Raw genomic sequence first — 26139 nt, forward strand, 5'->3', positions numbered from 1 at the left:
TCGGACAAGATCTCAGAACCAAATCCGACCAGGCGTGGGCCGGTTAGGACAGAGCAGCGGAACAGAGGCGCCGCGTGCTGCACGCGCCTGCTCACGCTCAGCTCGCCGTCCCTGTAGTAGAGCTACAGGCAGGCTCGGTACCACCGCCACGCGGCCGCCCACCGCAGCCCTGCCGCCCCCCTCCCCCAGCCCGGGCTGAGCGGCGGCGGGCAGAGGCCGCGCGCAGCCTCCACGAGGGCGTGCAGGCGGGACTCCGCGCGGCGCACGCGCAGCACCTGCCCCTCACGGCCGCGGCGGGAAGCGGACGGCGGAACCGCCCGCACGGCCCCGCGCTGCGGAGAGCGGCCCGCGGCGCGCTCACCGCCCCTCGGCGATGAACGCGGAGAACTTCGCTTCCAGCGAGCGGCTGGTGACCGCCGCCTACGTGCGCCAGGGGGCGCAGGGCCGCCGCGGGCACGAGCTGCTCCTGCGGGCGCTACTGGAGCAGGTAACGGGCCCCGCGGGGGGCGGCTCGCAGAGCGGGGCTGCGACTCCTCCGTCCCCGCGGCCCGAGGCGGCCCGCCGCCCTGCGGGGATTTCCGCCGCCCACCGCTCTGCTCGCTGCGGCCCTTCGTACCCCGCTGCGGTTGGGTTCCTTTTGTCGTCACGAGTTAAGCGACCTCTGCCCCGCTGAGTTGCAATAGCGGTGCTGTGCGCGCTTTGGGCGGCTTTCCGCTGGGGATTCGCTTTGCGGTAGGCAGAGGCGAGCGTGGTTCTTAGAGCAGAGCGCAGGAAGGAGTGCATCTGTTGCAGTTGCTGACAATCTGTCCGCAGCTTCCTGACATACCGAGTAATAACTGCAAAGGAAAACACGCAGGTGTAAAGATGTGTTGCAACTGTTGCTATTCATAATGTTTTGGATTCCGTAATATCCCAGTTCTCTGCAACCCGTTTTACCCGCCGAGTTTCTGTAGTATTACACTTCTGTGTTGAGAATACATCACATAATCCACAGCGTTACATGTTGTGAACAACACCTATGTGCTGCAGTGGCTCGGTGTATGCCTTACAGAGCTCTTGAGAGTGAGAAGTACTCAATATCATGGTACGCCAGCGTAATTGCATTGAATGTATGGCAAAGTCATTATTTAACTTCTGGTTTCAGCATCTAAGAGCTGCATCAGTTGAACAAGTTGTGTTTGTTCTTAATTTCCAAGTTTATGAATTATCTTTCTGTATTCCGAATATGAAGGGAAAGTGCCCTGAAGATGGATGGGATGAAAGCACCATTGAACTCTTCCTCCATGAACTTGCCATAATGGACAGCAATAACTTTCTGGGCAACTGCGGTGTGGGAGAGAGGGAAGGCAGAGTGGCGTCAGGACTTGTTGCCCGAAGGCACTATAGGTACAAGTTTTATTGGCTATTTGAATTATTCGGTTTTATTACTGATGATTTTGAAGTGCTTATGCTAATTGTGAATTAGTTATCTGAGACCTGGGTAGCATTTGAAGAAAAAAAGAATGATGCAGTATTGAAGCGATCTAATTTTCTGTATTAAGTTTTCATTAATAACTCATTGGGCAGTCTTGAATGTAACAAAAATATTTGGTGGCTGTATGTCCTGTAAAACTAGTACAAGCCTAAGATGCCAAATTGACTGCAAGCAAGGACAAGTCTTTGTGTTTTAAGGTAATCCATGCATTACTTGCTTTTTTAATACTGTACAGTTTTTTTTAATCAGTGCATCAATCAAAACTACTGAATTGTAGATGTAAAGTACTGAACATCCTCAGTGAACGGCTATTTGTTTTTTTTTATATTCATTGCTATGTTTATAGTGTGAAAAGTTGATAGGCATGTAAAAATTCAGTCTATATAAAATTTATTTTATATGAAGTGAGCTGAATTATGAAGACAAAAGGAACTATTAATGGCTCAAAGCCCTTGCTTTGGAAGGGCTATAGCAGGTACTTTGGAAGCTATAACTAGAGGCTCTGCATTAATGTCAGTATGAAGATAAGCTTTTTTTTTTCTTTTTTGCACAGTGTTCTGTGCTGAGTGGCTTTGCAGTTTCATCCATCGTGAATGAAACTGAGTGAAATTTCTTGGTGTATTTCTCCTTGAAATAGTAGCACGAAAGCTTATTAGAGACGAGAATTTTAGTGAGCTTTACCATATGAAAACTGAACTACTTAGGCTTAATGTCTTTCAGAAGCCCCAAGTACCATGAAAAATTAATGAAGAAAACCACTAACGCATCAGTTTGGACTTCCTGTTTTCTGTTCTGCTCTCTAGTCTCAGATTTGTGAGGTGTGTAAGGCAGAGTTGTGCTGGGGAGAGTGCCCAAGTAATTGCTGGTGTTGCTGGAGAGGGCATGCCCAGCTTCTGGCCAGAGTGAGCCTGGGCTGTCATTCAGCTGCTGTTGATCTCAGGTAGCTCTGTCACCTGACATCTCACCTTCACCTGAGAGTCAGCAAGAACAAGGAAAAGTTTAGAGGCTTTCATCCATGCACTGATTGCTGAAATGTTTTGCCTAGTAGCTTTGGGAGTGGGAAAGGTAGCAGGAGGTGGTTCTGAAGCAGTATTCTACACTATGCTCTGCTGTAGGCAACTGACTTTTGTTCTTCGGGTTTCTGTGTCTGGACATACCTGCATTTGTAATGCTAATTCAGTAGGCATTGAGACGTTGCTGGGGTGCACTTAAAAGTAAGCCTGGCAGTTGCTCACGCTGTTGCTGTATTGGATCTTTTACTTGAAGTTTTTTATTTGCTTTATGGAATATTGTTTGTCTATTGCTCAAGACAAAACAAAAAAATTTCATCCTAATATACGTAGATGGTTGCAATGGAGTTCATGAGAGTGCATTGGATACAAAATCTTCCACAGTTGTTTATCAAATTAAATGCTTTCCAGTAGCAAGAATTATTGCTTTGCAGCATGACAAATCTTGATGTGTGTTTTCAACCTTTTTTGTTCAGGTTGATCCATGGAATTGGAAGATCAGGAGATATTTCTGCAGTCCAGCCTAAAGCTGCAGGGTCTAGCCTTTTGAACAAGCTTACTAATTCAGTTGTTCTGGATATTATAAAGCAGGCTGGTAGGTGTACATCTGAAAATCTCTCTTTTTTGGCAAAATGTCATGTGTTCTTCATGTTAATTTCTGACTTACTTTTTCATGTGCAGGTGTCCGGACGGTGACCAATTGCTTTGTGGTTCCTATGGCAACTGGCATGAGTCTAACTCTGTGTTTTTTAACATTGCGGCACAAGAGACCAAAGGCAAAATACATTATTTGGCCACGTATAGACCAGAAATCTTGCTTTAAGTCGATGATAACTGCAGGTAACAGGGGGATGACTGGTTGCATGGTGTGCTTTTCTAACAGATACAAAACTTTATCTTTCAGAGTGAATTTATATACTTGGAATCATATCCAGAAAAGGTCTAATGTATAGTAGTTGTAAGTGCTTTATTTCTACACATCTGATTTCTAACATGAAATCAGGCGTATTTTCCTATTGCCTTACAGAATGTGGGAGTGTGCTGAAGTAGGGAGATGTATATAGTATTGTGGTTTCTTAGCAAAGAGCACAATACTAAGTAAATTAGAGTTCATTTTTTAGTTAGATGCCTAATTTGCTTTCCTGAGAATGATGCCAATCTTTGGTTTGTGGTTCAAATCCCTTCTAAAATTTATTCAAAAAATAAAAAGTGTCTTTGAAATTGGGATCAGAAGGTGACAAGCTGACTGCCATGGTGTTTTACTTTGGAACGTGGCAAGTGTTAGCTGCCCCATTTGTTTTTAATGTTGGTGTGTCAGTGCTCAGTCAGGAAATAAGTTTGGTGCCTTTCTTAGTTCAAACCTTATTTCCTTCTCAAAAGAAATTCCCTGTCTACCAGACTCTAAGTAAACTAAGGATAGAAGTCCATCACTGCTCCAAAGCTGTCCCCTCCTGCAGACAGACCCATGGAATCAAGGAAATGGCAAGTAGGGGATATGTGCATGAACTGAAAAAGGGTCATACCTGAGCAAGTGGTGGCATAGGTTCTCGTCCTAGTTCCTAGGAAACATTTCATTTCAAGGCCAGGTTGGATGGGGCCCTGGGCAAGCTGATCTACTGCCCTCTGATTTAGTGGCTGACAACCCTGCCTGCAGTGGGACTGTTGGAACTAGGTGATCTTTGAGTTCCCTTCCAAACCAAGCCATACTATGATTCTGGTTTTTCTGTGCTAACGTGTCTATATTATTAAAGTAAGTCTGAAATTATCTGTTAAAAGAAAAAATGTACATTTTGGGGGTTTATGGTAGAAATGAAAAGCCCGCAATTAGTTGGAGATTCATTGATGTACATTTGGATCTTGTTTTTGTCAGGTTTTGAGCCTGTGGTGATAGAGAATGTATTAGAAGGCGATGAGCTACGGACAGATATTGAAGCAGTGGAGGCTAAAATCAAAACTCTTGGTGCTGAAAATATTCTTTGTGTGCATTCTACAACATCTTGCTTTGCTCCAAGGGTACCTGATAGGTAAGTAGACTTCATAAGAAGTACGTTACTTGTTGTCAGTGAAAAAACCTACATGTTTTCAATGCTCAGCTACTGCCAATAAGTGAAGTGCATCTAGTGAAGATGCTTCAGTCCCTGTGTTTAAGGGTGATGGCATGTTGTGAAACAATGCTCCAAATGTTTCCAAAGAATGTGCTAGGAAAATGAGAATGATAGAGAAGGTCTTCTTTCTCCCTTATGAATGAAGGTTAATAATGGTCACTTTGGCTGAAATTAATGCCACTTTGACAGAGGTTTCTTATGGGATTTTGTGGAAGTAGTAAGAGTAGAATCTCATAGAAATGTGGTCCAGAAGGTATAGTTCCAGAGCTAATGCCAGATGTTAATATTCATCCTCCCTTTTCTACTCTTTTCTTCTAGCTAATGATGAATTTTCCTAGGCTAATACAACTGCTAAGAAAAATAACCTATCACCAACATTTAAAATCATTGCTTGAGTTGCTTTCTCCTGCATTATGGTGATGTCTGTAGCATTACTAAAGATGTACTGATGTGGGGAAACCCTTGAAAGCATGTAGGGCAGTGCTATGAGAATATAACATAAGATTTGCTTTACTGTCATGTATCTGGGTTTGAACATTTACATTTATAGCCTGATTGCCTACAACTTACAATTTCCAGCTGTTAAATCACCATTAAAAGAAACCTAAACTACCTTGCATTCTTTCTTCCTATGGTGTGTCCATATACATAACTTCTGTAGTTGCTGCAAATGTGTCAGTTCAAGCACTTTCTGAAGCAGAGATGAGCACTGCAATTAGGAGATGAGAAACAGAATATTTGAGACATTATTTCTGCACGTAAATTAGTTCTAAAATATTTGAAAAACAGTATTTATCATAGATTTAGCCTAGTTGCTAGAGGGAAGTTAAAAGCAAATAATTCTGTCGGAATGTTGTTTGAAGTTGAGTTCCAAATTTATTGGCTACCTTAAATCAAAGCTATCAAAATTGAATGGTCTATTTTATAGCTTTGGTAAATGAATCTTTTCCTTATCTGCCTCCTTTTTTTGACATGCAATTGTTTTGTTCTCTGCAACTAAGAGATGAAATATTAGGTAGTGGCACTGTGTTATGATATACCACAGATATAAGAGAATTTGAATGCACTTTCTATTTAAAGGATACTGTCAACTACTGAAGGCCATAACATCCATCTTCCTACAGGAAGGAGAATAAAGCATTTCTGGAGGATACCATTTTTATGTGTCTGCTTTTAAACAATTTACATTGTTAAGGCTTTGTTTAGTTGTGATGGTGATGTTTTAAAATTTTAAGTGAGTTAGGATGTTGAATGATTAGGATAAGACCTATAGCTCCTTCGAAGTGTTATGAGACTTCATTGATAAAATGTACTACTGTATAAATCCCCTTATTAGAAAGACTTCAGTCTTCTGTCTTCTACCTGTTGCTACAGGCTGTCTCTAGAGGCACTGTATTCAAAAGAGAACCGAAGGCAAGAGGTGACTTTTTGGTTAATTAATGGACTTAATAGAATTCTCCACTTTGTCACTTTCATTGGTATTAGAAGAAAGACCAAAGTTGTTGTTTTTTATGAACTTTCAGACAGGAGAGAAAGAAAGGACATAGAGAAATATTTCGCCATTTATGCTGTTTGTGACTTTTGGGAACTTGAGTAGTAACCAACTTGCTTTTATGCTTTATTTTTCTGATATGACTAGCTGCTCTTAATGGTTTAATTTAAGCTTTGGAAGCATACAAGCCGGTGTGCTTTATTGTTTGCTTTCCATCCAGAATCACATATTCTTTTCAAACTGTGGCACTCCTGTCCTTTGTTGTAGCATGGATCAATTATTCAAAGAAATATTTGTAGAAAAAGTGCTTTTTCTGTTTTCTGGATCTGTAGCAGCTAGCATATTGCTTCGCTGGGACTCAGCAGGTGAGAAAGATGATCAGCCATACAGAGTAGTAGAGAACCCTCTGTTTCTAGATTGGGAATTTCTCTACCTGCACTTGGAAAAAAAACAACATATGAGTGGAAACTATTCTATTTGAGTCTTGTTGTAAGGTGAGGAATGAGTCTGAGTGAGCAAGACCAGCAAATCAAAGGGCAAAAACGTTGCCTGGTGTAATGTTTCCTGTTAACTCAGGGTTCAGAATGTTGGTAAATGAGAAAAATTACAGGACATGCAGTTCCTGCTGAATATCTTGACTGTTGAAGGTGAATGTATGAGTGTTACCTAGCCAAACTTGTGCTTTACATACCTGTAATTTCTTTAGGAATAGTACTGTGATGATGTTGTTTTCCTAGGGATTGAGGTTTGGAAAATTCAATCTGAGGTTTGTAGCTGAGTTTTGCATTACAAAAGAACACAAGGCAGTATAATAGAAATAGAATACAAAAGAATGTCACCTCTTGTCACATTTTATATGGATGTCAGTAAATTACAGTGAGAGGCTGCACAAAAATAGACAGAGGAGAAATGCATTGAAGACTTGAATTTTTCTGGTGCTTTTTAAAAATAATCTTTATAATCACTTCAAGTTATGAAGTATTTATTTTTGAAATGGATTTTCTTTTTAAAAGATATTCGCAAGTTTGTTAGAAATCAAGGTATTAAAAAAATAAGAGTGTGATTGGAGTGCTTTGGAAAGGTTACTAACAACACGTGTGCTTAAAAAGCTGAAGTCTCTCAATGGAAATGACCTTTGCATTCAATTAAATCTTAGCTTCACTGAGAAATAATCCAAATTGGCCTTTCTGTAATTCCAGGAATTTCTAAAGGCAGATGAAAATTTTCCTTTTTTTTTTCCTGAGCAAACAGTTAAACGAAGTTTTAATGTTTTGATCTCCACATCCAGTCATTTTCAAGGGTATCATTTTAAGGGTATCCATCTGTTTTGAAGAATTGTTTTTCTGTTGCTCAGTTGAGCTGAACTATGCAAGTGAGATTTCAGCCAAAGGGCTGAAGCACTGGTTCTTAGGGGAGAAAAAGATAGAAACATGTAAAGGCTTCCTCTTTTATGAAGTTCTCAGTTCCTCAAACACATCTTGAAACTTCCATCAAACTGTTTTCAGGTTGAATGCTAAAAGAAAAGGACAATGTATGAATAGCTGCAACTCTGTTAATTATACTAAAGTAGGAAAATATCTGAAAGGATGATTTGAGATCTGGGTACTGGGTTCTGGACAAAACTTTCAGCAAAGCATGAAAAATCTCAGCCTAGTTCAACCATCTGTAATACACATAAAAGTTAATAGAACTTCCTTCTTAGCCTTTGTTGCTAAAGGTGATTACTGCTGCCACGAGGCAGTAAACAAGAAAGTTTATTTCCTCTTTCTGACCTTCTTGTAGACCTTTCAGTCTTTTAATGGTCTGATTGATAACATGGATTACAGTGATTAGTATTTCTCTAAATTACAATTTTATGCTCATAGGCTGGAGGAATTGGCTAAAATTTGTGCTAATTATGACATTCCCCATATTGTCAACAATGCATATGGAGTTCAGTCTTCAAAATGTATGCATCTTATCCAGCAGGTAGGAACTGTGCATTTCAAATATATATATATATATATATATATTCTTAACAAGCATGAGAAAACCTCTAATCATAGACAATGCTAGCAAGTTTTACCATGTGTCACAGCTTGGGAATTAATCCCACACATATCCTATAATTGGACTACTTTCTGAGAATGCGGAGCAGAAGGAAATAACCCTTAGAATGTTTGTGGTTTCTATTGTTGGCTTTTTGTGTAATCAAGTTTGTTTAGGCTTCGTTTATGTTCAGCTGTCTTTTATAATGGAGAGATACCCTTATTAATCTTTCTTAAAATACCTCATAAAATTATTGACATAATGACCTACTATCATGAAATAATTGGTTGTACTTGAATGGGAATTAAGGCTTCAGCAGAACGAGTTACTGATTTTCAAATTTCCTTCCATTTCTAAATTCTCCAAATCACGTTTGATTGGCACAATCCTGCAGGCACAAGGTGGTACAGCAGCACTGTGTAAGCGTTGTCACTTGTCAGTATTGCTGGCACAGAGAACGCCTGAAAAAACTGTTGAATTCAATGTTGTATTCAAAACAGGTTCAGTTTCTTCTTGCTGTTTTTGCAAAGCAAATTGTTTAATACCTAAGATCAGCCACAAAGCATACAATGCCTGCATTTTTGCTCATTGCAAATTCATGCAATGTTTCTTTGATATTTCTCTGCTCTCCCTGTTGCCTATGTATTTTAACAGGATCCAGGGAATCCTGAACTATTATGGATATGCCAATAATTTTTTTTCTGATTAAGAAGACACTGTTATTAAATGAGCAAAGAGCAGCTGGATCTTGTTAGCATTTCTAAATTTATCTTGAGAGACTGAAGGAATGTGACAGAAGTTGCAATGGCGTGTGAAATAGAACACTGTATCTGTTTGATTTGTGATGATACGTGGGCACTGCATTTAACTTGCTTAATTGTAGTGAACTTCTAACATGAAGGAGGCTGTGGGATTGCTGAGTTTTGCTGCATATTATGTCATATCTGATGATTTTCTCAGGCTGCAAAGCCACAAATAGAACTGTTCATATTTCTGTTTCTGTGTTTTTCCTTAGCTTCTTGGTAGATGGTTTGTTTTCTCTTTTTGGGTTCTGGGAACGTATACATTTGAGCTGTCATTTATTTACAAGAATTTATTTCCTCTGATAGAAAATGTACAGTCCGTGTGGAAGTAGTTACTAATGAAATCAAATGTATACCTGTCCCCCATGCACTGTCATAGTAAAACACAGAAATTACTTTTAGTTTTATCTGCCTTTTTCACTCTCTTTGTCACAGATGTTAGCTCTGCTTCTGTTCCTTGATTTTAATACAAAGTACTTATGTGTGTAGTTGAATACTCTTTAGTATGTATGATTGTTAATAGACTTTCCAGCTTCTGTTATGATGCATGCTTCTTAATTGCACAGTTCATTGATACTGTATTCCTAAAACTGAAGTTGCACTGCAGAATCACTGTGGCTTTTTTTTTCCTAATTGCCTAAATGTTAGGGGCATTTTGTTTTCCAGGAAGAGGGAAAGTCTTTGAGGAAGTTACCTGGATCTTAATTTTGCAGGCAGCATTATATGAAGGAACACTGTCACAGTCCATTTGTTTTGATGCAGATTACATGTATATGTCAAAAAAGGTAGTTTTGTTTTCTGGTGAGGCATTAACCTGTAGCCTTTTACTGCCAGAATCTGTGGCACGTTTTGAATTGTACAGTGTTAACTGTGTAATTCCCATTCAATTCCAAGAGAATTTTTTTGGTAGTTGCTGCAAATGAGCTGGACTTCTGAAGACATGCAGGAACTAAAACCAATATTTTAAATCATAGCAAATGAAGGTTGCTGAAGATGGTGTGTTAGCAGACAGCAAAAAAATTGTAAGCAATGCTAAGCAAAGGTAATGCTGTGATTTAAAATTCTTCATCACAAATAAAATATCTGAGAGAGTTTTAGGAATTATATTCGTTTTATTGCTGGATTATGGGTAATTATTATGCTTTCCCATGTTTTTTCCTAATACTTGCTGTGGATTTTTTTTTCCTTTTGATAAAGGGTGCTCGAGTAGGCAGAATAGATGCTTTTGTTCAGAGCCTGGACAAAAATTTTATGGTTCCAGTAGGTGGTGCTATCATTGCTGGCTTCAATGAGTCCTTCATTCAGGAGATCAGCAAAATGTATCCAGGTAAGTAGCTCACAAATTGATTTCATCCATACAAAATAAGTGTAGAAAATTTGATTATCAACTTTCTTTCGTATAATTTTTGTTTGTTTTTGTTGTTTCAGAAACTTAACGTGTACCTTTTGTTTTGTTTTGCTTTGCTTTTTCAGGAAGAGCTTCTGCATCTCCTTCTTTAGATGTCCTCATTACACTTCTGTCTTTAGGTGCCAGTGGCTACAAACGGTTACTGAAAGAGAGAAAGGTAAACTTTTTGGGAAGCAGCATTTTCTTGAATTCAGCTCTTAAAGTGTTGCAAAACTGCTTCATGTAGTAAATCCTGTTTCTGTCTTGAAAACCGTTAAATTTCTTTGGAGTTTACAGCTCTTAATCTGGAAAGGCAATATGATACAGTTACTGCTTGAGCAAATAATGTTCATGCATGAGTTTCATTTCCTTCTCGTATTTCAAATGAGAGATTTTACATCAGCTTAACTATCTCATACAGTATTCATATTTATTGTTCAAGAGTACGACTGATGCAATAGAATTTTGTCCAGTACAATCTGAGAAGTGCTGTGCTGTGTAATGATCGCAGTGCTCATCCCAGGGGTCTTTGCTCATCTTCATTTGGCCATATTATGCTATTGTGCTATGGTAGTGTTAAATGCTGTGTACCGTATTCTCAAGAAGATCACAGTTTCTCATTCAGTGTTCTGGGCCACAAAAAGATTAAAAGATTGTCATTTAAGGCATCCATCTAGATACAGAGCTAGGTTTCTTCTCTGCCTCTCCCATGCATGTTCTGTGTTGGATATAACCGAGTTTTCAAAATATTAAGTGTTCTAAAATTGGAACTTGTACATCTTGAGTCATCTTCAGTTCTGGACGTACTAAAAGGCTTGTTTTTGCTATCTGTAAGCTTTAATACAGAGAATTCTTTTTATAGAATGTTTTAGGTAAGGAAATGTTGTGCATTAAGTACTGTAAATTAATAGTTTTAAATCATGAGTGATTTGTTACATACCATAATTTATTTAGGAAATATGTTTCATTTGTCTCCTGCTGGCAGCTTGCTGCTGCTTCTGATATCTGAGCAGGATGATAGTGCTGTGTGCCATGACTTGTTTCTAGTTCCTTGTACTGGCATGCGGAAATTCTGTACTGGAATTGAGACCCCATAGGAGTGGCTACAATATGAGAAGAACAGCAGGGTTGACTTTCAAAGGCTATGGTGTGACAGTGCAAGCTATGTGAAAACATGGTTTGTGAAAGGCTGAAAGCAGTCACTCTTCTACCAGTAGTGGAATGTAGTTTCTAATGTTTCGTTCTGAACCAGTGTATTATCACAATATGTGGGTTTGTATCTTCATTTAAAGCAAATTTATATATTTTTCCCCTCTTCTTCTCATCTCCAGAAAAACTTCAAGTGATTTTATCATGTTTTTTGCAAAACTGATTTTGGTGTTAGACTTACACTTGCATCAGATATGTAATGAGCAGTATAATTATTGCCACGTTATGAATAATAAGTTACTTGTAAGTAAACTGTCTTAATGAATAGCTGTATAATATTTTAAATCATATCATTTTCTTGGAAGTAGAATTCTAAAGTGAATAAAGCATTACATTTTTACAATTTCAGGTCTGTTTTACTTCAACATGAGTATACTCTATAAACATAGCCTTATATATGGCATAAATATTTTTCTTTTATTGGATTTGCTGTAGAAATAGAAACCTTTTTTTGCTTAAATGTGTTTGTTCCTGAATTGTAAAAATGTAATAATGATGGTTTATTGCTTGTGCTCTGTGAAGGCAGAGGCAGAGCTATTAGGCTCTCAGCAGGAGCTATTTATAGGTTGACACTGAGTACTCCTTTCTATATTGGTTCAGTTATACCTACTCACACAAAGTCAGCTATAAAAAACTTCCAGTATTTCTTTCTCTTTTTACACTTATTCACTAGTGTTATTTCAGGTTACTTGAGTTCAGGCCAGAAAAACCAGAATATCACTGAGAAGAGGTTAATCTCATACAACCAAGGGAAAGAACTAGTCATAGAATACCCTGAGTTAGAAGGCACCCACAAGGATTATCAGGTTCAACTCCTGGCTCTGTGCAGGACCACCTCAGATTCAAGCCCTTCATCTGAGAGCATTGTCCAAACATTCCTTGAATTCCAGCTGCTGTCACCACTGCTACCAAGAGTCTGTTCCATGCCCACCACCCTCCGATGAGTAACCTTTTCCTAATATCCAACTTGGCCCTCCCCTGACAGAGCTGTATATTGTTCCCTCAGATCCTGTCACTGTCACCAGAGAGTAGATTAGCACTGTCCCTCCACTCTCATCATGAGGAAGCTGTAGGATGTCACGAGGCCTCCTGTCAGCTTCCTTTAGGCTGGACAAACTGCATTATCTCATCTGCTCTTGATAGGGCCCTCTAGACACTTCACCATCTTTGTTTCCCTCCTTTGGACCCTCTTTGATACTTGTACATCTTTGTTATATTACAGTGTGCTAACATGCACTTGGTGCTTGACGTTGAAGCTGCACCAGTGCAGAGCAGAGTGGGACAATCCCTTCCCTTCCCCAGTTGTCAGTGCAGGGACTGAAGCACCCCATGATATACTACTGACTCATACTCAATTTGCTGTCAAGCAGAACTTCCAGATGTGCACGGCTGCCTCTTATTTCCCTGACAGTACGTGTATCCAGAATTACCCCAGTCCAGCTGCAGAATTGAGCACTTGCTGTTGACTAGTGGTGATTGCCCAACCCACTAGTCAGTCAAGATCTCTCAGAAGACCTTTCTGCCCTTGGGGACATCAACAGCTCCTCCTAATTTAGTACTGTCTGTAAACTTAGTGTGCATTAGAGTCTTGGACGCAGATCATTTATAAAAAACATTGAACTGGCCCGTAGATGGAGCTCTGAGGTACCCCACTAGTAATTGGTCTCCAGCCTTCAGTAACCCCATCTACTCTAAACCTTTGAGTTCAACCCATTAGTCTGTTGTTCACTCATTGTGCCATGTACTTGCCTAGCTGCATGCTGTACATTTTGTCCAGAAGAATGCTGTGAAAGACAGTATAGAAATTTCTGCTGAAATCCAAAAAGATCACATGAGATGGCTTTTCTTGGTCAACTGGATGGATAACCTTGTCATGAAAGGAAATTAAGTTTGTTAAACAGGACCTTCCTCTTTTGAACTTGTGTTGGCTGTGACCAATGGCTGCAGTCATTCGCGTGCGTTTCAGCAACTCCCATTATGATCTTTTCCATAATTTTACCAGGCACCGAAGTGAGACTGACAGGCCTGTAATTACCAGGGTCGTCTTTCTTGCCCTTCTTGAAAATTGGAACAATATTTGCCAGCGTCCAGTTTCCTCAGATTCCCAAAGTCGCTGAAAAATAATCGGGATCTTATCTGCAAGTTTTTTTCAGTACCCTGGGATGAACCCCACTGGGCCCCATAGTCTTTTGTGCACCTGATTGGAGCAGCAAATCTTTTATGAGTTCAGAGTCAGCCAGGATGGTGTCCCTGTCTACGGCAAGGGGTTGGACTAGATGATCTCCAAGGTGCTTTCCAACCTACTTCATCATTCTATGATTCTGTGGCACAGTCCCTCAACTCAAGGTGGGAGGAGCTGCCTCAGCCTGCCCACCTCCCAATGCTCTGTGCCAGTGCTGAGCAGTTCTTCTCTTTGGGCACCTTCCACAGGCGTCCCAGGCCCTGACAGAAAGCTTGGACATGCCCTGCTGCCTCAGGCCTGGGTAGCTGCCTGATGTTTGGGCAGCTCTGTCGGGGAAGCTGAGCCAGTTCCAATGGGTGCAGAGGCTGTAGGGGATGCAGAGGACACAGCTTTCTACTGGGTGAATTCCATTGCTGATTCAGCTCCTTGTGAGCAGATTAAAGCCTTCTTCTGAGTTGACTGTTTGAACTGGCACGGTGGCAGTTTCTCTTCGTGTCCCCTGCTGCATCTGTCCCATTTTTCTCCTGCATGGGGATACTGTTCAATATAGGAAGGAGATTGTAGGAGAGAGAGGTACATGTGCATGGAATGATGTTTTCTGAGAGGATGGCATTCATGGAGTATGAGGTTGTATGCTTTGCTATAAGAGGGCATATGGGAACTGCTGGATCATGGCCTGAACCTCTGATTGATCACCTGAGACGAGCAGTAAGTCAGCCCTGGGAGCACAGCTGAAGGCAATTCACCTGTGCTGACGGAAGAGGTGGAGCCTGGCTGCACCTCTCCTAGACCCATTTAAGAGCTGACTGCCAGTGGGGAAGGATCTCTTCTGGATATCCACTCCTCTGGTGTTTTGCAGTGAGCCCAGGACATGGATAAGCATTCTGTCTATTCTCTTTTTGTTATTTTAATCTGATTTGCCAAACTCTCTTGTTTATTTCATAATTATATCATCTTTATATTCATTGATTATACAGAGGGTAAAAAGGGTGCGGTGAGTCTGAGGACTGAAGAGCAAGAGAGTAACGCACACATACTGTCTGATAACCGTGACTATGTGCGATAGCATAACGAGGAAAGGATTGGAAGTAGTTTATCTCACTTGTGCTAGGTTCTCAGTATTATTTTTTTATGCATATGTCATGTTTTTAAAAGTGGCTTTCTGATTTCAGTAAGGAGTTCTAGGTCTTGTAACGTGAATGATGGCAACAGGTCCATACTCAAATTTGTTAATACTGTTGCTTTTGAAGAACTCATGTAAAAGTTAAGCTTTTGAATTGACTCCTTTGATTTTTCTCAGTACCGTTTATGTTGTGTCCCATATTCTGTATTGCTAGGTCTTAAAACACTCTATTTGCATTATGTGTTTCCTTTATCCAGGACTTATGTAGCAATTACAGTGACTGCACTGCATAGTATCATAGGCAGCAGACTTCAGTTAATGATCACATCAGAATTGATGGAAAGTGGGGAGCCTACATTCTGTGACAGGTTTAATACTTGTTAACTGTTTTCCAATGTGTAGGTAACTGTCCTGTTAACTCAGCTTAACTAGTTAGTATACTGGTAGTAGTGGAAAGGTAGTAGCTTCATTTTGTTTTCAGCAATTACATCTGTCAGCAGTCTTTTCTTAACAAACTAATGGTCAAAATAATTCTGATCTTCTGAAATGAGATGTGATGGAGCTCTTTATATCTGTATTCTGCTGTCTGTATCCTTTTGAGAGTGATTGACTGGAGTCATTCTTACATTCCTAAAAAGTGTGAATCTGAGTCTAAAATATTTAAAACCACAACTAGTGGGAGGAAATTGTTTAAATTTTACAGTTTGTTAAAATACTGGTTTTATATTTCTGTCTGTGCTTAATGCACCCTCAAATGCTGTTTGCCCAGCACCCCAAGGTCCCTTTTTGCAGAGCTACCCTCTGTCCATTCATTTCCCAGTCTGTATTTGTGACCAGTGTTACTCCCAGGTACAGAACCCAGCGTTTTCCTTTGCTGAATTTCATGCTGTTAATGGTTGTCTGTTACTGTTGTTACAAAGATTTCAAACTTTGTACATTTTTAAAAGTTTCCACTGTATTACGAATTCAGAACAAAATTCTTGGTGTTGCAATTCAAGAGCCTCTATATATGAGGCTATGTGGGATTTGTAAGTACTCCAGATGTACACATGCAGTTTCTCTGCTGTTTTTTGGCTGCATTTCAGGAAGTAAGCCTTCTGATAATGGGGCTTCATGCTCAGCATTGCAGCCTTTTTTTGTGTGCATGAAATGGTGTGCCCAGTGTCTGATCAGGTTGCACATCAGATGCAGCTCTGTCTCATACATAAAGCAGAAGAGGAGCTGTGACAGTTCTGTCGTAAGCAACTACTGCAGCAGCAGCAAAGTGTCTTAAGATGAGACCAAATCAGACTCAGGTACAGCATATGAGAGTTGTCAGTGTGTATGGAGCACAAAGGGGCTGTGAAGTTTTGTGGTTTGGTAAGTTTTTAAGGGGAAGGGGAGAATTAAGCAATGAAACATAATTGACATGTAGTGCTTGGGTTGTTCAATGCAACTTCAGCATAACAGTTAGGTCCAAACGAGAAAGCTTCATTGGCTGTCACAGAAATGCAGTTCTGTAAACTCTTATTTGTATGTAATTGCTTAGGGTGCTCATAAATTGTCCACGTCACAGAAATGTTTTGTAATAGGGGTTGGTTATAGATTTGACCTCACAAGAATATTTTGTATTTCATATTTCTTTTTGTTTTTGAAAGGCCATTAATCTATTTTATAACAATCTATAAAATAACATGAGGGCTTCCAGTGGGAAAATGCAAAATGCAGTAGCTCATAAAAATAAGTTTTTGAATGTGTGCAGTCAAACACATAAAACGTGCATTGGATTCTTTTTTTCCCCCCATCTTTCTATTCTCTCCTGTTCTGCCAAATTGCTGCATTTGTGAAGGCTGATCTAGTAACCTAGGTGTAATTTTATTTAATATGTTTGTACAGTGGGTCACTGGTTGTAACACCTTGGAGTCCTTAGGTAATAAATATGTACTATAAGAGATGCAAGAGAGAGTTCCTTAGACATGATGTACGGAAATGAATTACTTGGGAATTTCTTCCTGCTCCAAGAGAAGTTTTTCTCAGAACTAGTTTCATAGATAATACCTCCACAGTAGGCAGAGTTGATGTATAGTTCAGCTGTAAAGTAAATAGCCAGCAGAGGGAGCCCAGATTAATTTATGAATTGGATTACAAAAAGTACTGATCTAATGGCTAAACATATTAACGATGCTCATTGTGGAAAGCAAATAACACATGAGTAATGTGTTTATATTTGGTGATGGACTAGGGGGAAAGGAGATGTGTTTGAATGTTTGAGTAAGTGTTTTTCAACTTCTGCAAGTGAACTGTAAATAAACTGATGGATTGAAACCACTAAATCATCTCATTTCAGAATGCCTCTGCAAAATATAAATGATTCTTCACACATTTTGAGTTCTGATAAAGAATCACAGATGCCTCCCTTGTTGTTGTTGTTGTTGTTCCAAGTGTTACAGCAGCTGTATGCTCTTGTTGATAATGAATCCATAACCTAATTTGTTCATAGAGCAGAATCCTACTTTTTCTCTCTGGCAGAATTCATCCCATGGTATTAAGAAGCACAGGTCAGGAGCGGCGGTCATTTGTTTGCTCATGAAGTGAGGCTGGGCTCACTGCAGTGGCTTAAACAGCTGTAACATTCTTCTAACTTAGCTGCTACAAAACTCATTTGGTTTCATAAGACCTGTGGGAGGCTCTGTTTAAGAGCATAATTTTGATCACAAGCTATAATTTGTATTTGTCAGAGTGTGCGGGTCAGAGCAGGATACTGGTCTGCAAGCAGGAGAGACAACTCTATTTAAGGAATGAAAAATCACTTGTCAGGTCCAGAAATTGATGAGGATGCTGAAACGGGCAGTCACATTGAAGTAGATGAGCAGCACAATCAGAAAGAGGAAAAAGATGGTGTTCAGTAAAAGAATACCCAGTATCTGCATCTTTTTGCTAGTATTTATGAGAAACTGAGCATTAAAAAGGACAAAAAAGCAGCCAAAGAGCACAATAAGGAGAGTGGTGTTTATTCTTACTGTGTTGCATTTTGAGCTGATGTGTTATGAGGAAGATAATGAACTGAGGAGGACTGTGAGCAGCTATCATAGATTATCACAGAAATGAAGCAGAGGTGAAAGAAGAGAAGCAGGCTTTAATGTGGGAGAGTGGCATCTTAGCCAGAATGTTTATGAACTCCAGTTTCACAACGCTTTCTCAATCAGAGAATCAGAGTGGAATCTAAGTGGCATCAGAAATTCAGGTACCTCTGTTGTTTTAGGAGGCTTGTACAGGAGAGGTGGGTGATAGGAGGAGGACTGGCAGTGGAATGTATGTAGAAAATACAATCACATGTACTCATATCTTTCTCTTAAAAAAAAAAAAAGCATACTGCCTTTCTTGTACAGAAAGAGAGGTCTATGAACTAATGGTAGCTGTGATTGTGTGTTAACAAAAAGTGATTGTTTTAGTCTGAAATGTATCAATAGAAAGTAATACAGGAAGCAGTTGGTCATTTGTGTTGGTTCATTCTGTGGCTCGTGGGACTGGAGTGAGGGGAAGCTCTTGCACGAGTGGGTGAAGGTCAACTCCTTCAACAGGATACTAATATGGGGGAGGACCTGCTGTACAGTGCTAATCTCTTCAAGATTTTGCCCCTCTGGGTTTCAATTTCGCAGAGAGAATGGCTGACCTCCCAAGTATGTATATTAGATCAGATAGAGAGCATTCTGCCATCCTGAGAGGAAGAACAAGGTTAAGGAAATGGAGCTGTTCCTTTGTAGATGGATTTCAGAGAAGCATCTGTCCAACTTATTCGATGCACTTATAAAGGCTGTAATAGAGACTTAAAAGTTTTGTGCAGTAGTGGTATTTTCTGTGTTTGATAGCCAATAACAAAAATATTGTTTTTTTTTTTTTCTTCCAGGAAATGTTTTCCTATCTTTCAAGTGAGTTGAAGAAGTTGGCAGATATCCACAATGAGAGACTGCTGGATACACCGCATAATCCCATATCCTTAGGTAATTGTGGGGTTTTAAATCTTTAAAAAGAAATTCTAATATGGTGTGCATTCATAATGCACTTAACATACACATTTGCTATACATTAGGCATTGCACACTGCACTCCATTAAATTATTATAAAGCCAAGATGAAACCATTGAACCCAATAAGGTAACCTATTATAAAAGCAGAGCAGTAGGGTTGTGACTCAGGCCCCTTTTACAAAATTGCTCCTGTGCAACATAATCAATTATTGTAGGCAAGGCAGGCAGAAGATGTCAGCATGTTACTTTATAAATAAATAGGTTTTAAAATAAATTAGGATATAATTGCTGTACACATCATCTTATATTGTTGTACTACTCGGGATATTTGTTCTAACCAAAACTTCTGCTGAACACCAAAGTAACGTTACACCCTTGTGCAGGATCTCTGCCTTACGTGCAGCCCAACCAAAGAAGTAATCCATGCCAGTTTGTGGAAAACTGGAAATGCTAAAATGTAATATTTATGCTTATTTTTCTTTTGTACCTGAGCACAAATCCTTGGACAGGTTTTTATTGCTGGAAGACACCTTATCCACTGTGGTGTTTTTGTTTGTTTGTTTTTTGTTTTTAAAAAAAGAAGCTTCATAGTGGTTTTAATCTGACCTTCTGTTACTTCAGCCATGTCACTGAAGAATCTAGATGAAAATAATGATGCTGCTGTTACCCAGCTTGGATCTATGCTTTTTACAAGACAAGTTTCAGGAGCGAGGTGAGAATGCTGTGAATTTGAAAATTCTGGGGAGTTGTATTGAGATTTCATAAAATATGTAATAGAATATTTACTTTCTACCAGTTGTCTCATGATTACAGACTTCAGTCTGGCAATTACAAGTCCAAAAGCATTATACCTTTCTTCCTCAGTATTATGTACTAATAATGTGTCTACCTGCCCGAGTTAGCAGCAAGGCCTTCTCTTTTAGCTTTGGTGTACTAAATAGATAATCTATTCCCCTTTAATTTAGTGTCATTATTTCCTAGAACCCCTTGGTTTCATTTAGTTTCCAGCTGTTGTCTGATCTTACAGTTTGGTTGTAAGCTGCTTAGGAAAGATCTTTGTTTTGTTTATTGCAGCACAAATATGGTTGCGCTGGATGTCAGGGGAATAAGCTTTTAATACTCTGCTTAGCTTTCTGTCATATGGAAGAAAATCCTGCTTTCTGGAACTAGCTATATTTAAAAGAAAAATTCTACAACTTGAGCCAGTCTGAGCTGAATTTATTCTTAGCAGTACTGGTACATGGAAACGTAAATCAAATCATTTGTAATGATTTTGGCTTAAACCTTTTAGAAGAAGAGAATGATTTAAAATTTGTTTTGGGAGAATTCCTTAATATGAATATTACTGCTTCCATGCCAGCTTCTGCTGTGGACTGAATGTGATTTTCTGTATCAGTGCTGATTGTTTCCACATCGGAAGGTATGCTTCATTAGCTTGGATTATTCCACTTTCTGCACAGAGAAATGGCAGTAAATCTGTATGTTCTGTAGTTAGATGCTCTTTTTAATTCACCTTTCCCAGCCTTGACATGTCCTGCAGTCTGAGTCATCGCTGGCTGAGATTCCATATTTGAAAAGTTAAGGCTCTCCAACTCTTTGATTCAAAGGTTTCAGACTTTTCCTTTTATATGCAAGCAATTCTTTTGCAGTACATATACTGTTTGACATGGCATTTCAACAGATTTTAAACATTAGCCTTGAATTACGTGGCAGTGGTGGCAATAGCAGCTCCCTGCATTGCTCATACACGGGCTTTGCCATAACCTGGCATTTGAGCACTTGGGCACGGAAAGGATGTGGCAATCAGAGTGGTATTTGTCTGAATACAGTTTCTTACATTAACTGTAGGGGCTGTCTCTGCAGGGATAACAAATTCCTATCAGTTGATTGGTGTTAATTGCTTGTGTAAGCTGTAACTGTAGCCATAAGGTGAGTTGTTCCTTGACGAAGGAAAGAGGTAGATTAAGGTTGTGGTTTATCAGGGAATGAATGTGTACCAAAAACCCTGAGAAATAGGGTGTTATAGGAAGAACCACTACCTATGAGGAAGAGGTAAAAGCAATGCTGAACAGCATCCTTTTGAGAAGGGAATAAAGATTACCGTCATCGGATGAGGGAAAGGGGAGCTGTAGTACCAAGGTATACGTGTGAGGAAATTGGGATCCTGATTTGAGGGAGTAGACTGAAAGAGGAGGCAGAAGGCGGTAAGGATTAGGGACCTGGTTTGGGAAGATATGTAATGTCATGAAAGGATGGTAGACAGTGGTGCACATGTAGTTCCAGCTACTTGGAAGGCTGAGCCCTGTGAAGCACTTGAACCCAGAAGCTTTGGGCTGCAGAACACAATGCTGAGCAGATGTGTGCCCTAAGCCTGCTCCCAGCATGCTGACTGCAGAGGCTGTCTGAGGAGAGACAGCATGTCTGATAGTTAGGTCTTGTTATGGAATACAAAAGTTGGCTGCAGATGTCTTTCATGTCATGCTGAGGAGCTCATAAATGCCAGCAGAAAAGATGAAAATTTGGCTGAGGAGGGGAATGAATATTCACCTGTGCCCACAGACTTTATCTGATTGAGGACCTGCTAACCACTGTCAGTCACTGCAATCCTTAAGCACTAACTTGGAGAATACCCATTCCAAGCCCAACTACAGGAATTTGTTTAGCAGATATTACACTGCATAGAAATCTGTGTAAATATGTTAATTGTAGTGTATCACAAAAATATTTAAGGCGTCTTGTAACTCAATCACAATTCTGTTTATTTCAGGGTTGTTCCTCGTGGGTCTGTGCAAACAGTGAATAACTACACTTTCAAAGGCTTTATGTCACATACAAATGACTACTCCTGTGCTTACCTCAATGCTGCATCGGCTATTGGAATTAAAAAGCAAGATGTAGACATCTTCCTAAAAAGACTGGACAAGTGTTTGAAGGCTTCTAGGAAAGGGAAAGAAAGTGTGAATGAAACATGTACAGCTAACACAGGCACAGAACAACTTGAAGACCAGAAAGTACAGACATAGTAACAAAGGAAGATGCACTTTTGTTTGAAGTATGCAGGTTTGTACTGGACTAGCACTGTGAATCTGAAGTGCAGAGAATTTGGTCCTGATCTGAAAAGAACACCAAAAAATTTTGGGGTGAAATTTAGGTTTAAAGGAAAGGTGATTTTTCTCCTATTCTCTCTTATGGGAAAGTAAGCATTTTGCACCATGTAAATGTACTTAATATGCCAAAGTAAAGCTCTGCATTCATAAAAGCCTTCAGCTGACCTGTCAGTCTGTGGGTGACTGTTGGGGCTGGTGTTCATCAGGTCACAGAATAGTTAAGCACATTTTGATTAACTAGATCTTCTGTAGCAGTGATTGAATTTCTTTTGTCTAGCTATACAACCAACAAGAAATGTTTTACTGCTCTCAAAATGTCTTGCTTTTACTCAGCTTACTTTCTATTTTTATTTCCGAAGGTTTATATAGAAGTGTTGGGATAACCCTTAGTAAGTACAATGTTGAAACTGGATGAAGAAATTGTGGAGTTGGAATAATGGTCTTTTTAGGCACTCGTACCTCTCATGAGCTGCCTAGAACAAAGCAGCCTTCAGTGGCAAAGAACTTAGAGTACCTAATATCCTGTCAGTACTCAGCTCTTGGAAACATTTGCATAGCTCAGCAACCCGAAGGAATTTTGAGGGAGTGCAGCAATGAAAATGTGAGGCAGTGGAGTGAGAGTTGCCCTCTGTATACATTTCATCTCTTCTTTGGTAGTTGCTCATGAATAGAGCAGTCAGCTCAGAGGTCCGCTCAAAAGGTGGAATGCTTTGTGGGATGACTGCAGCAGTTTCAAGATCCAGTGAGACCAGAGGATGTTTTGGCATTTTTAGCCCAGTGTTCTTAAGAGTTATAGACATCCGCTTCTGCACCTTCTCCTGCCATTGGCACTGTTGTCTGTGTGTGCAGTTACTGATTTGAATTCATTAATGGAACAGTAGATTCAGAGTCTGTTCCTGAAACAGAGGTTCCGTATCACTGGAATGACAGTGCTGTAGGTTATAAAAATTTTTGTTAATTATTCTTGAATGTAATTAACACACTGTATGTAGATCTTTATGTCATTTACTGTTCAAAGTGAGCTTAGCATTTGAATACATCTTGCTTTGTTTGTAATGCAGTAATCCTTGGGACACCGCAGTAATGAGTTCTTAATGTCAGGAAACATTCTCGTTACTTTGTTTTGTGGGATCTGAGACACATTTCCTCAGAGCCCTCTGCAAATTGCCTTATCAGTATAGATAGTGCTTTTGAAAGAATTGTCCCTCTGCTGTGCTCAAATGAATTTATACAGAGGTGATGTTAATATGTGGAACAATTGTATGCTGGTTGCCATCGAGGTGGCCTGACTTAGTGAAGTTCATTGTATCTTTAGCCTGAATTGAACTGCTGCTCCTACATTGTTATTGCTGCAGTTACACTTCAGGCCCATTAAAGCTTGTGGAAGTGAGGGCTCTCAGGAGTCAGTTGGTACTTGTTGTACCATCATGTCTTAAGAGAAAGGTAATGCAGCTTGACCACTGAGTCCTTGTGGCCATAACTAGATGTAAATATTGTTTTGTTTTGATCTGAGATGATGCTATACCTGTTTTTCTAGTCAGTAAAGCTCTCATTCAGCCTTGGGAGACAGAGCTGTGCAGCTCACCCTGCACTCAGCGTATTGGAGCAGCCAGTGAAAACCACAGGGCCTTAGTGATGCCTTTCTTCCTGTTTTGGGATATTGTTGTCTTGTGCTTGAATGAGCGTAAGTTAGTGATTTAATTGGTTATTGCAGATCACACATATTAGTTATTGTTATGAGAGCTTAGGGTGGTACGTGGTAGTAGCTACAATAAGGATTTGATAAGCAGTATCCTGAAACTGAAAACAAGAAAGCAGCAATTGCCTTTTCTGAGAGGAAAAGACCTCTACCTTTTATGTTCCTGTAATAAATTGTCTGCTGCAAATAATTCGCTCTCTTCTACTCTAGATTGAACTGCTTTCTCAGATAGTGTTTCTCCTGCCTTCAAAATGTTTCCCATTTGAAATCAAACATAACAGTTTCAACGCATCTCTCTGAACAAGTATTCAGGGAAAGAATTAAAGTGTTTCATTCTGATGCTGTGCTTTTAAACATTGTATTTTTCTAATTGAAAAACATTTTAAGATGAGATTTCTGGTTACATTTTTTTTTTTTTTTTACATTAGTGTCACGAGGGCTTTTCACAGGTCTCAGTGATGCTACCTGAAACCACGCAGTTTGAAATACTTTGAAAATTGTGCCCATTGTGAAGTATGATCTGTTGAACTAAATATCAGTGTTATGTTACTTTGGTATGCTTTCTTTTACCAGTTCACAGTTTTATTTCCTTGCTTTGTTCCTTTAAGCGTGTTAAGCTGTAATGCATACTGAGTTTTTAGAGACAGAAGCGTAATATAATGTCATCATAGTTATATTTAAATTTAAATAAATGGAGAAGAAATGGTTATTTATGACATACTTGAAACAGGAGATTCAATAGATAAACTTTGTATTTTTCAAGGAAGAATATAAGCCACTTACTCTCTATTCACCGATGTCTATAATGAGGTAATAAAATAATACTGGAACACACAGCTATTGAGTCTTCATTTTCTTTATATAATACGGGAAGATTTCATGTCTGTGGCAGGTCTCAGCCACTAACAGCAGCACTGCTGAAAGATGGCAATGACTTGGGCGTAGCTTTGTCAACATATGAGGAGTAAAACAAATGCATTAGAGATATTTGCTTTCTGCAAAGGTCTTTCTGAGATTGCACAATGAAGTAAGAAGTTCCTTGGCTCAGAGAACTAATTGTGCGTCCTTTTTCCTGTCCTCTATGTATGCACGTGACACCAAAGGGCTCTATGAGCCTCAGGGACCTGCCAGAGCCAGCATGTCATCTCCAGCATCCACTGTGCTATCGAGACGTTTAGGAAGGCAGCTTGGGCTTTAGATAACACTTGGGGTTGTGTAGCAGGAATCCTTAGTAAAACACTATGAACAGATGCCACAGTTACTAAGGCTGCATCTCAGCTGCTATTTGCGAAGCTTCCTTTCTCTCTCATTGCAGGACACAGCATGTAGCTATCGGTGGTGAAACAAGAAGCAAGCACGTGAAATTTTCCAGAGGAATTTAACATGTAGAAATGTAGGAGGTTACTATTCTTGCTACTGGTTTGTTGCTCTGCCAGAAGTTACTGCCCTGTAGCAGGGGCAGCAAAGCCATCCGTCTGCTTGGCTGCTGCCACAATTCATACCGTTGGAACAACTGCTGAAACTGAGGTGTGTTAAAGTGAGCACTGAGGGTGTGAAAAACTGTGCCTGTGAAGCAGGCACGTTTCCTGTTGTGTTTCTGCAGAAAACATAGATGCCGATACCTGCTTCTGAATAACCTTTTGTACCAGAGCAGGGTGTGTGGGTGGGCAGGAACCCCTCACAGTCCTGCAGTTTGTGTCACTGAAGTGACTTGTGCCTCCTAAGGTGCCTGTAGTTGTTCTGTGAGGTGCTTTTCTTTCCCTCTGATGGTACGTCTTAAGCTGTCTGGATCTACATAGGTGAAATAAATGAAGGAGCAGATGGACTTGTCTTGTAAAAAATAGCACTGGGAAAATACAGTGTGAGCAAACTGACACTGAATGACCCATCTCACAGACCAGCACTTCGTTTACTTTTGTAGTGTCTGAGATAATGAACAAAACTAAGGACTATTTGAGCAATAATATTGCCTATTCACGCTTCATTCGTAACGATTGCCTCAGATACAAAGCAAATAAAAGCTACCAGATGCAGCAAATTCTCTTGAGCCTAAGAAAGCAAAACTGTAATGTTGCAAATGTAAATGCTGGCATTGCAGCTTAATACACATATAAACCGAGCGATCTATATTGTATGATCATCATTTTTTAAGAAAGGCTGGAGCCCAGAGACTACCAAATGTTCTCATCTGCAGTGTATCAGCAGTTCTCAGTCTTCAGCTGCTGTGTAGATAATAATTCTAATTGAAGAATCATTACACGAATCCATATGTGAGTGAGAGAAGGGCTATAGCCTTTTGTTCAAGATGCTTTAAAAATTGAGTTGCTGTTTTCACTTTTTATGAAGGGTAATTAGATTGCCTCATTTTTTTTAAATGCAACATTCTAATCAACCTGGCTTGGCAGGGTTTGGAATCTGAAGGAAAAATAATCGATGTAACTGACAATTTTTTTAAACAATAGCTATTTAAAGGCTTGAATTGGTTACAAAGTGACTTTCCTCAGAGAGAACCTT

At 39.7% G+C, this 26139-nt stretch overlaps 1 protein-coding gene across 2 annotated transcripts; it reads left to right on the plus strand.

Annotated features, from left to right (window-relative positions):
- The first annotated feature begins 279 nt into the window (after positions 1-279).
- Positions 280-24459, plus strand: SEPSECS (Sep (O-phosphoserine) tRNA:Sec (selenocysteine) tRNA synthase). Of its 2 annotated transcripts, none has more exons than XM_048942017.1 (11): positions 280-487; positions 1232-1386; positions 2961-3079; positions 3166-3324; positions 4355-4508; positions 7947-8049; positions 10110-10239; positions 10386-10477; positions 18700-18793; positions 19441-19531; positions 21587-24459. In XM_048942017.1, exons 1-11 carry the CDS (start codon positions 374-376, stop codon positions 21840-21842), a joined length of 1467 nt encoding a protein of 488 aa, XP_048797974.1. In that variant the 5' UTR covers positions 280-373; the 3' UTR covers positions 21843-24459. The 2 variants fall into 2 exon arrangements, with proteins under 2 accessions (XP_048797974.1, XP_048797975.1); XM_048942018.1 differs by lacking the exon at positions 21587-24459 and adding an exon at positions 20180-21572.
- Positions 24460-26139: the final 1680 nt, after the last annotated feature.

The sequence above is a fragment of the Lagopus muta genome, chromosome 4, assembly GCF_023343835.1.
Source record: "Lagopus muta isolate bLagMut1 chromosome 4, bLagMut1 primary, whole genome shotgun sequence".
NCBI classification, from domain to species: domain Eukaryota; kingdom Metazoa; phylum Chordata; class Aves; order Galliformes; family Phasianidae; genus Lagopus; species Lagopus muta.

Excerpts from the sequence above, each read along its gene's own strand:
- SEPSECS (XM_048942017.1), top strand. The coding sequence starts at position 374 with ATGAACGCGGAGAACTTCGCTTCCAGCGAGCGGCTGGTGACCGCCGCC. Across the intron at positions 1,387-2,960 it reads GTTGCCCGAAGGCACTATAG|GTTGATCCATGGAATTGGAA; the intron begins GTACAAGTTTTA and ends TTTTTTGTTCAG. Across the intron at positions 8,050-10,109 it reads GTATGCATCTTATCCAGCAG|GGTGCTCGAGTAGGCAGAAT; the intron begins GTAGGAACTGTG and ends CTTTTGATAAAG.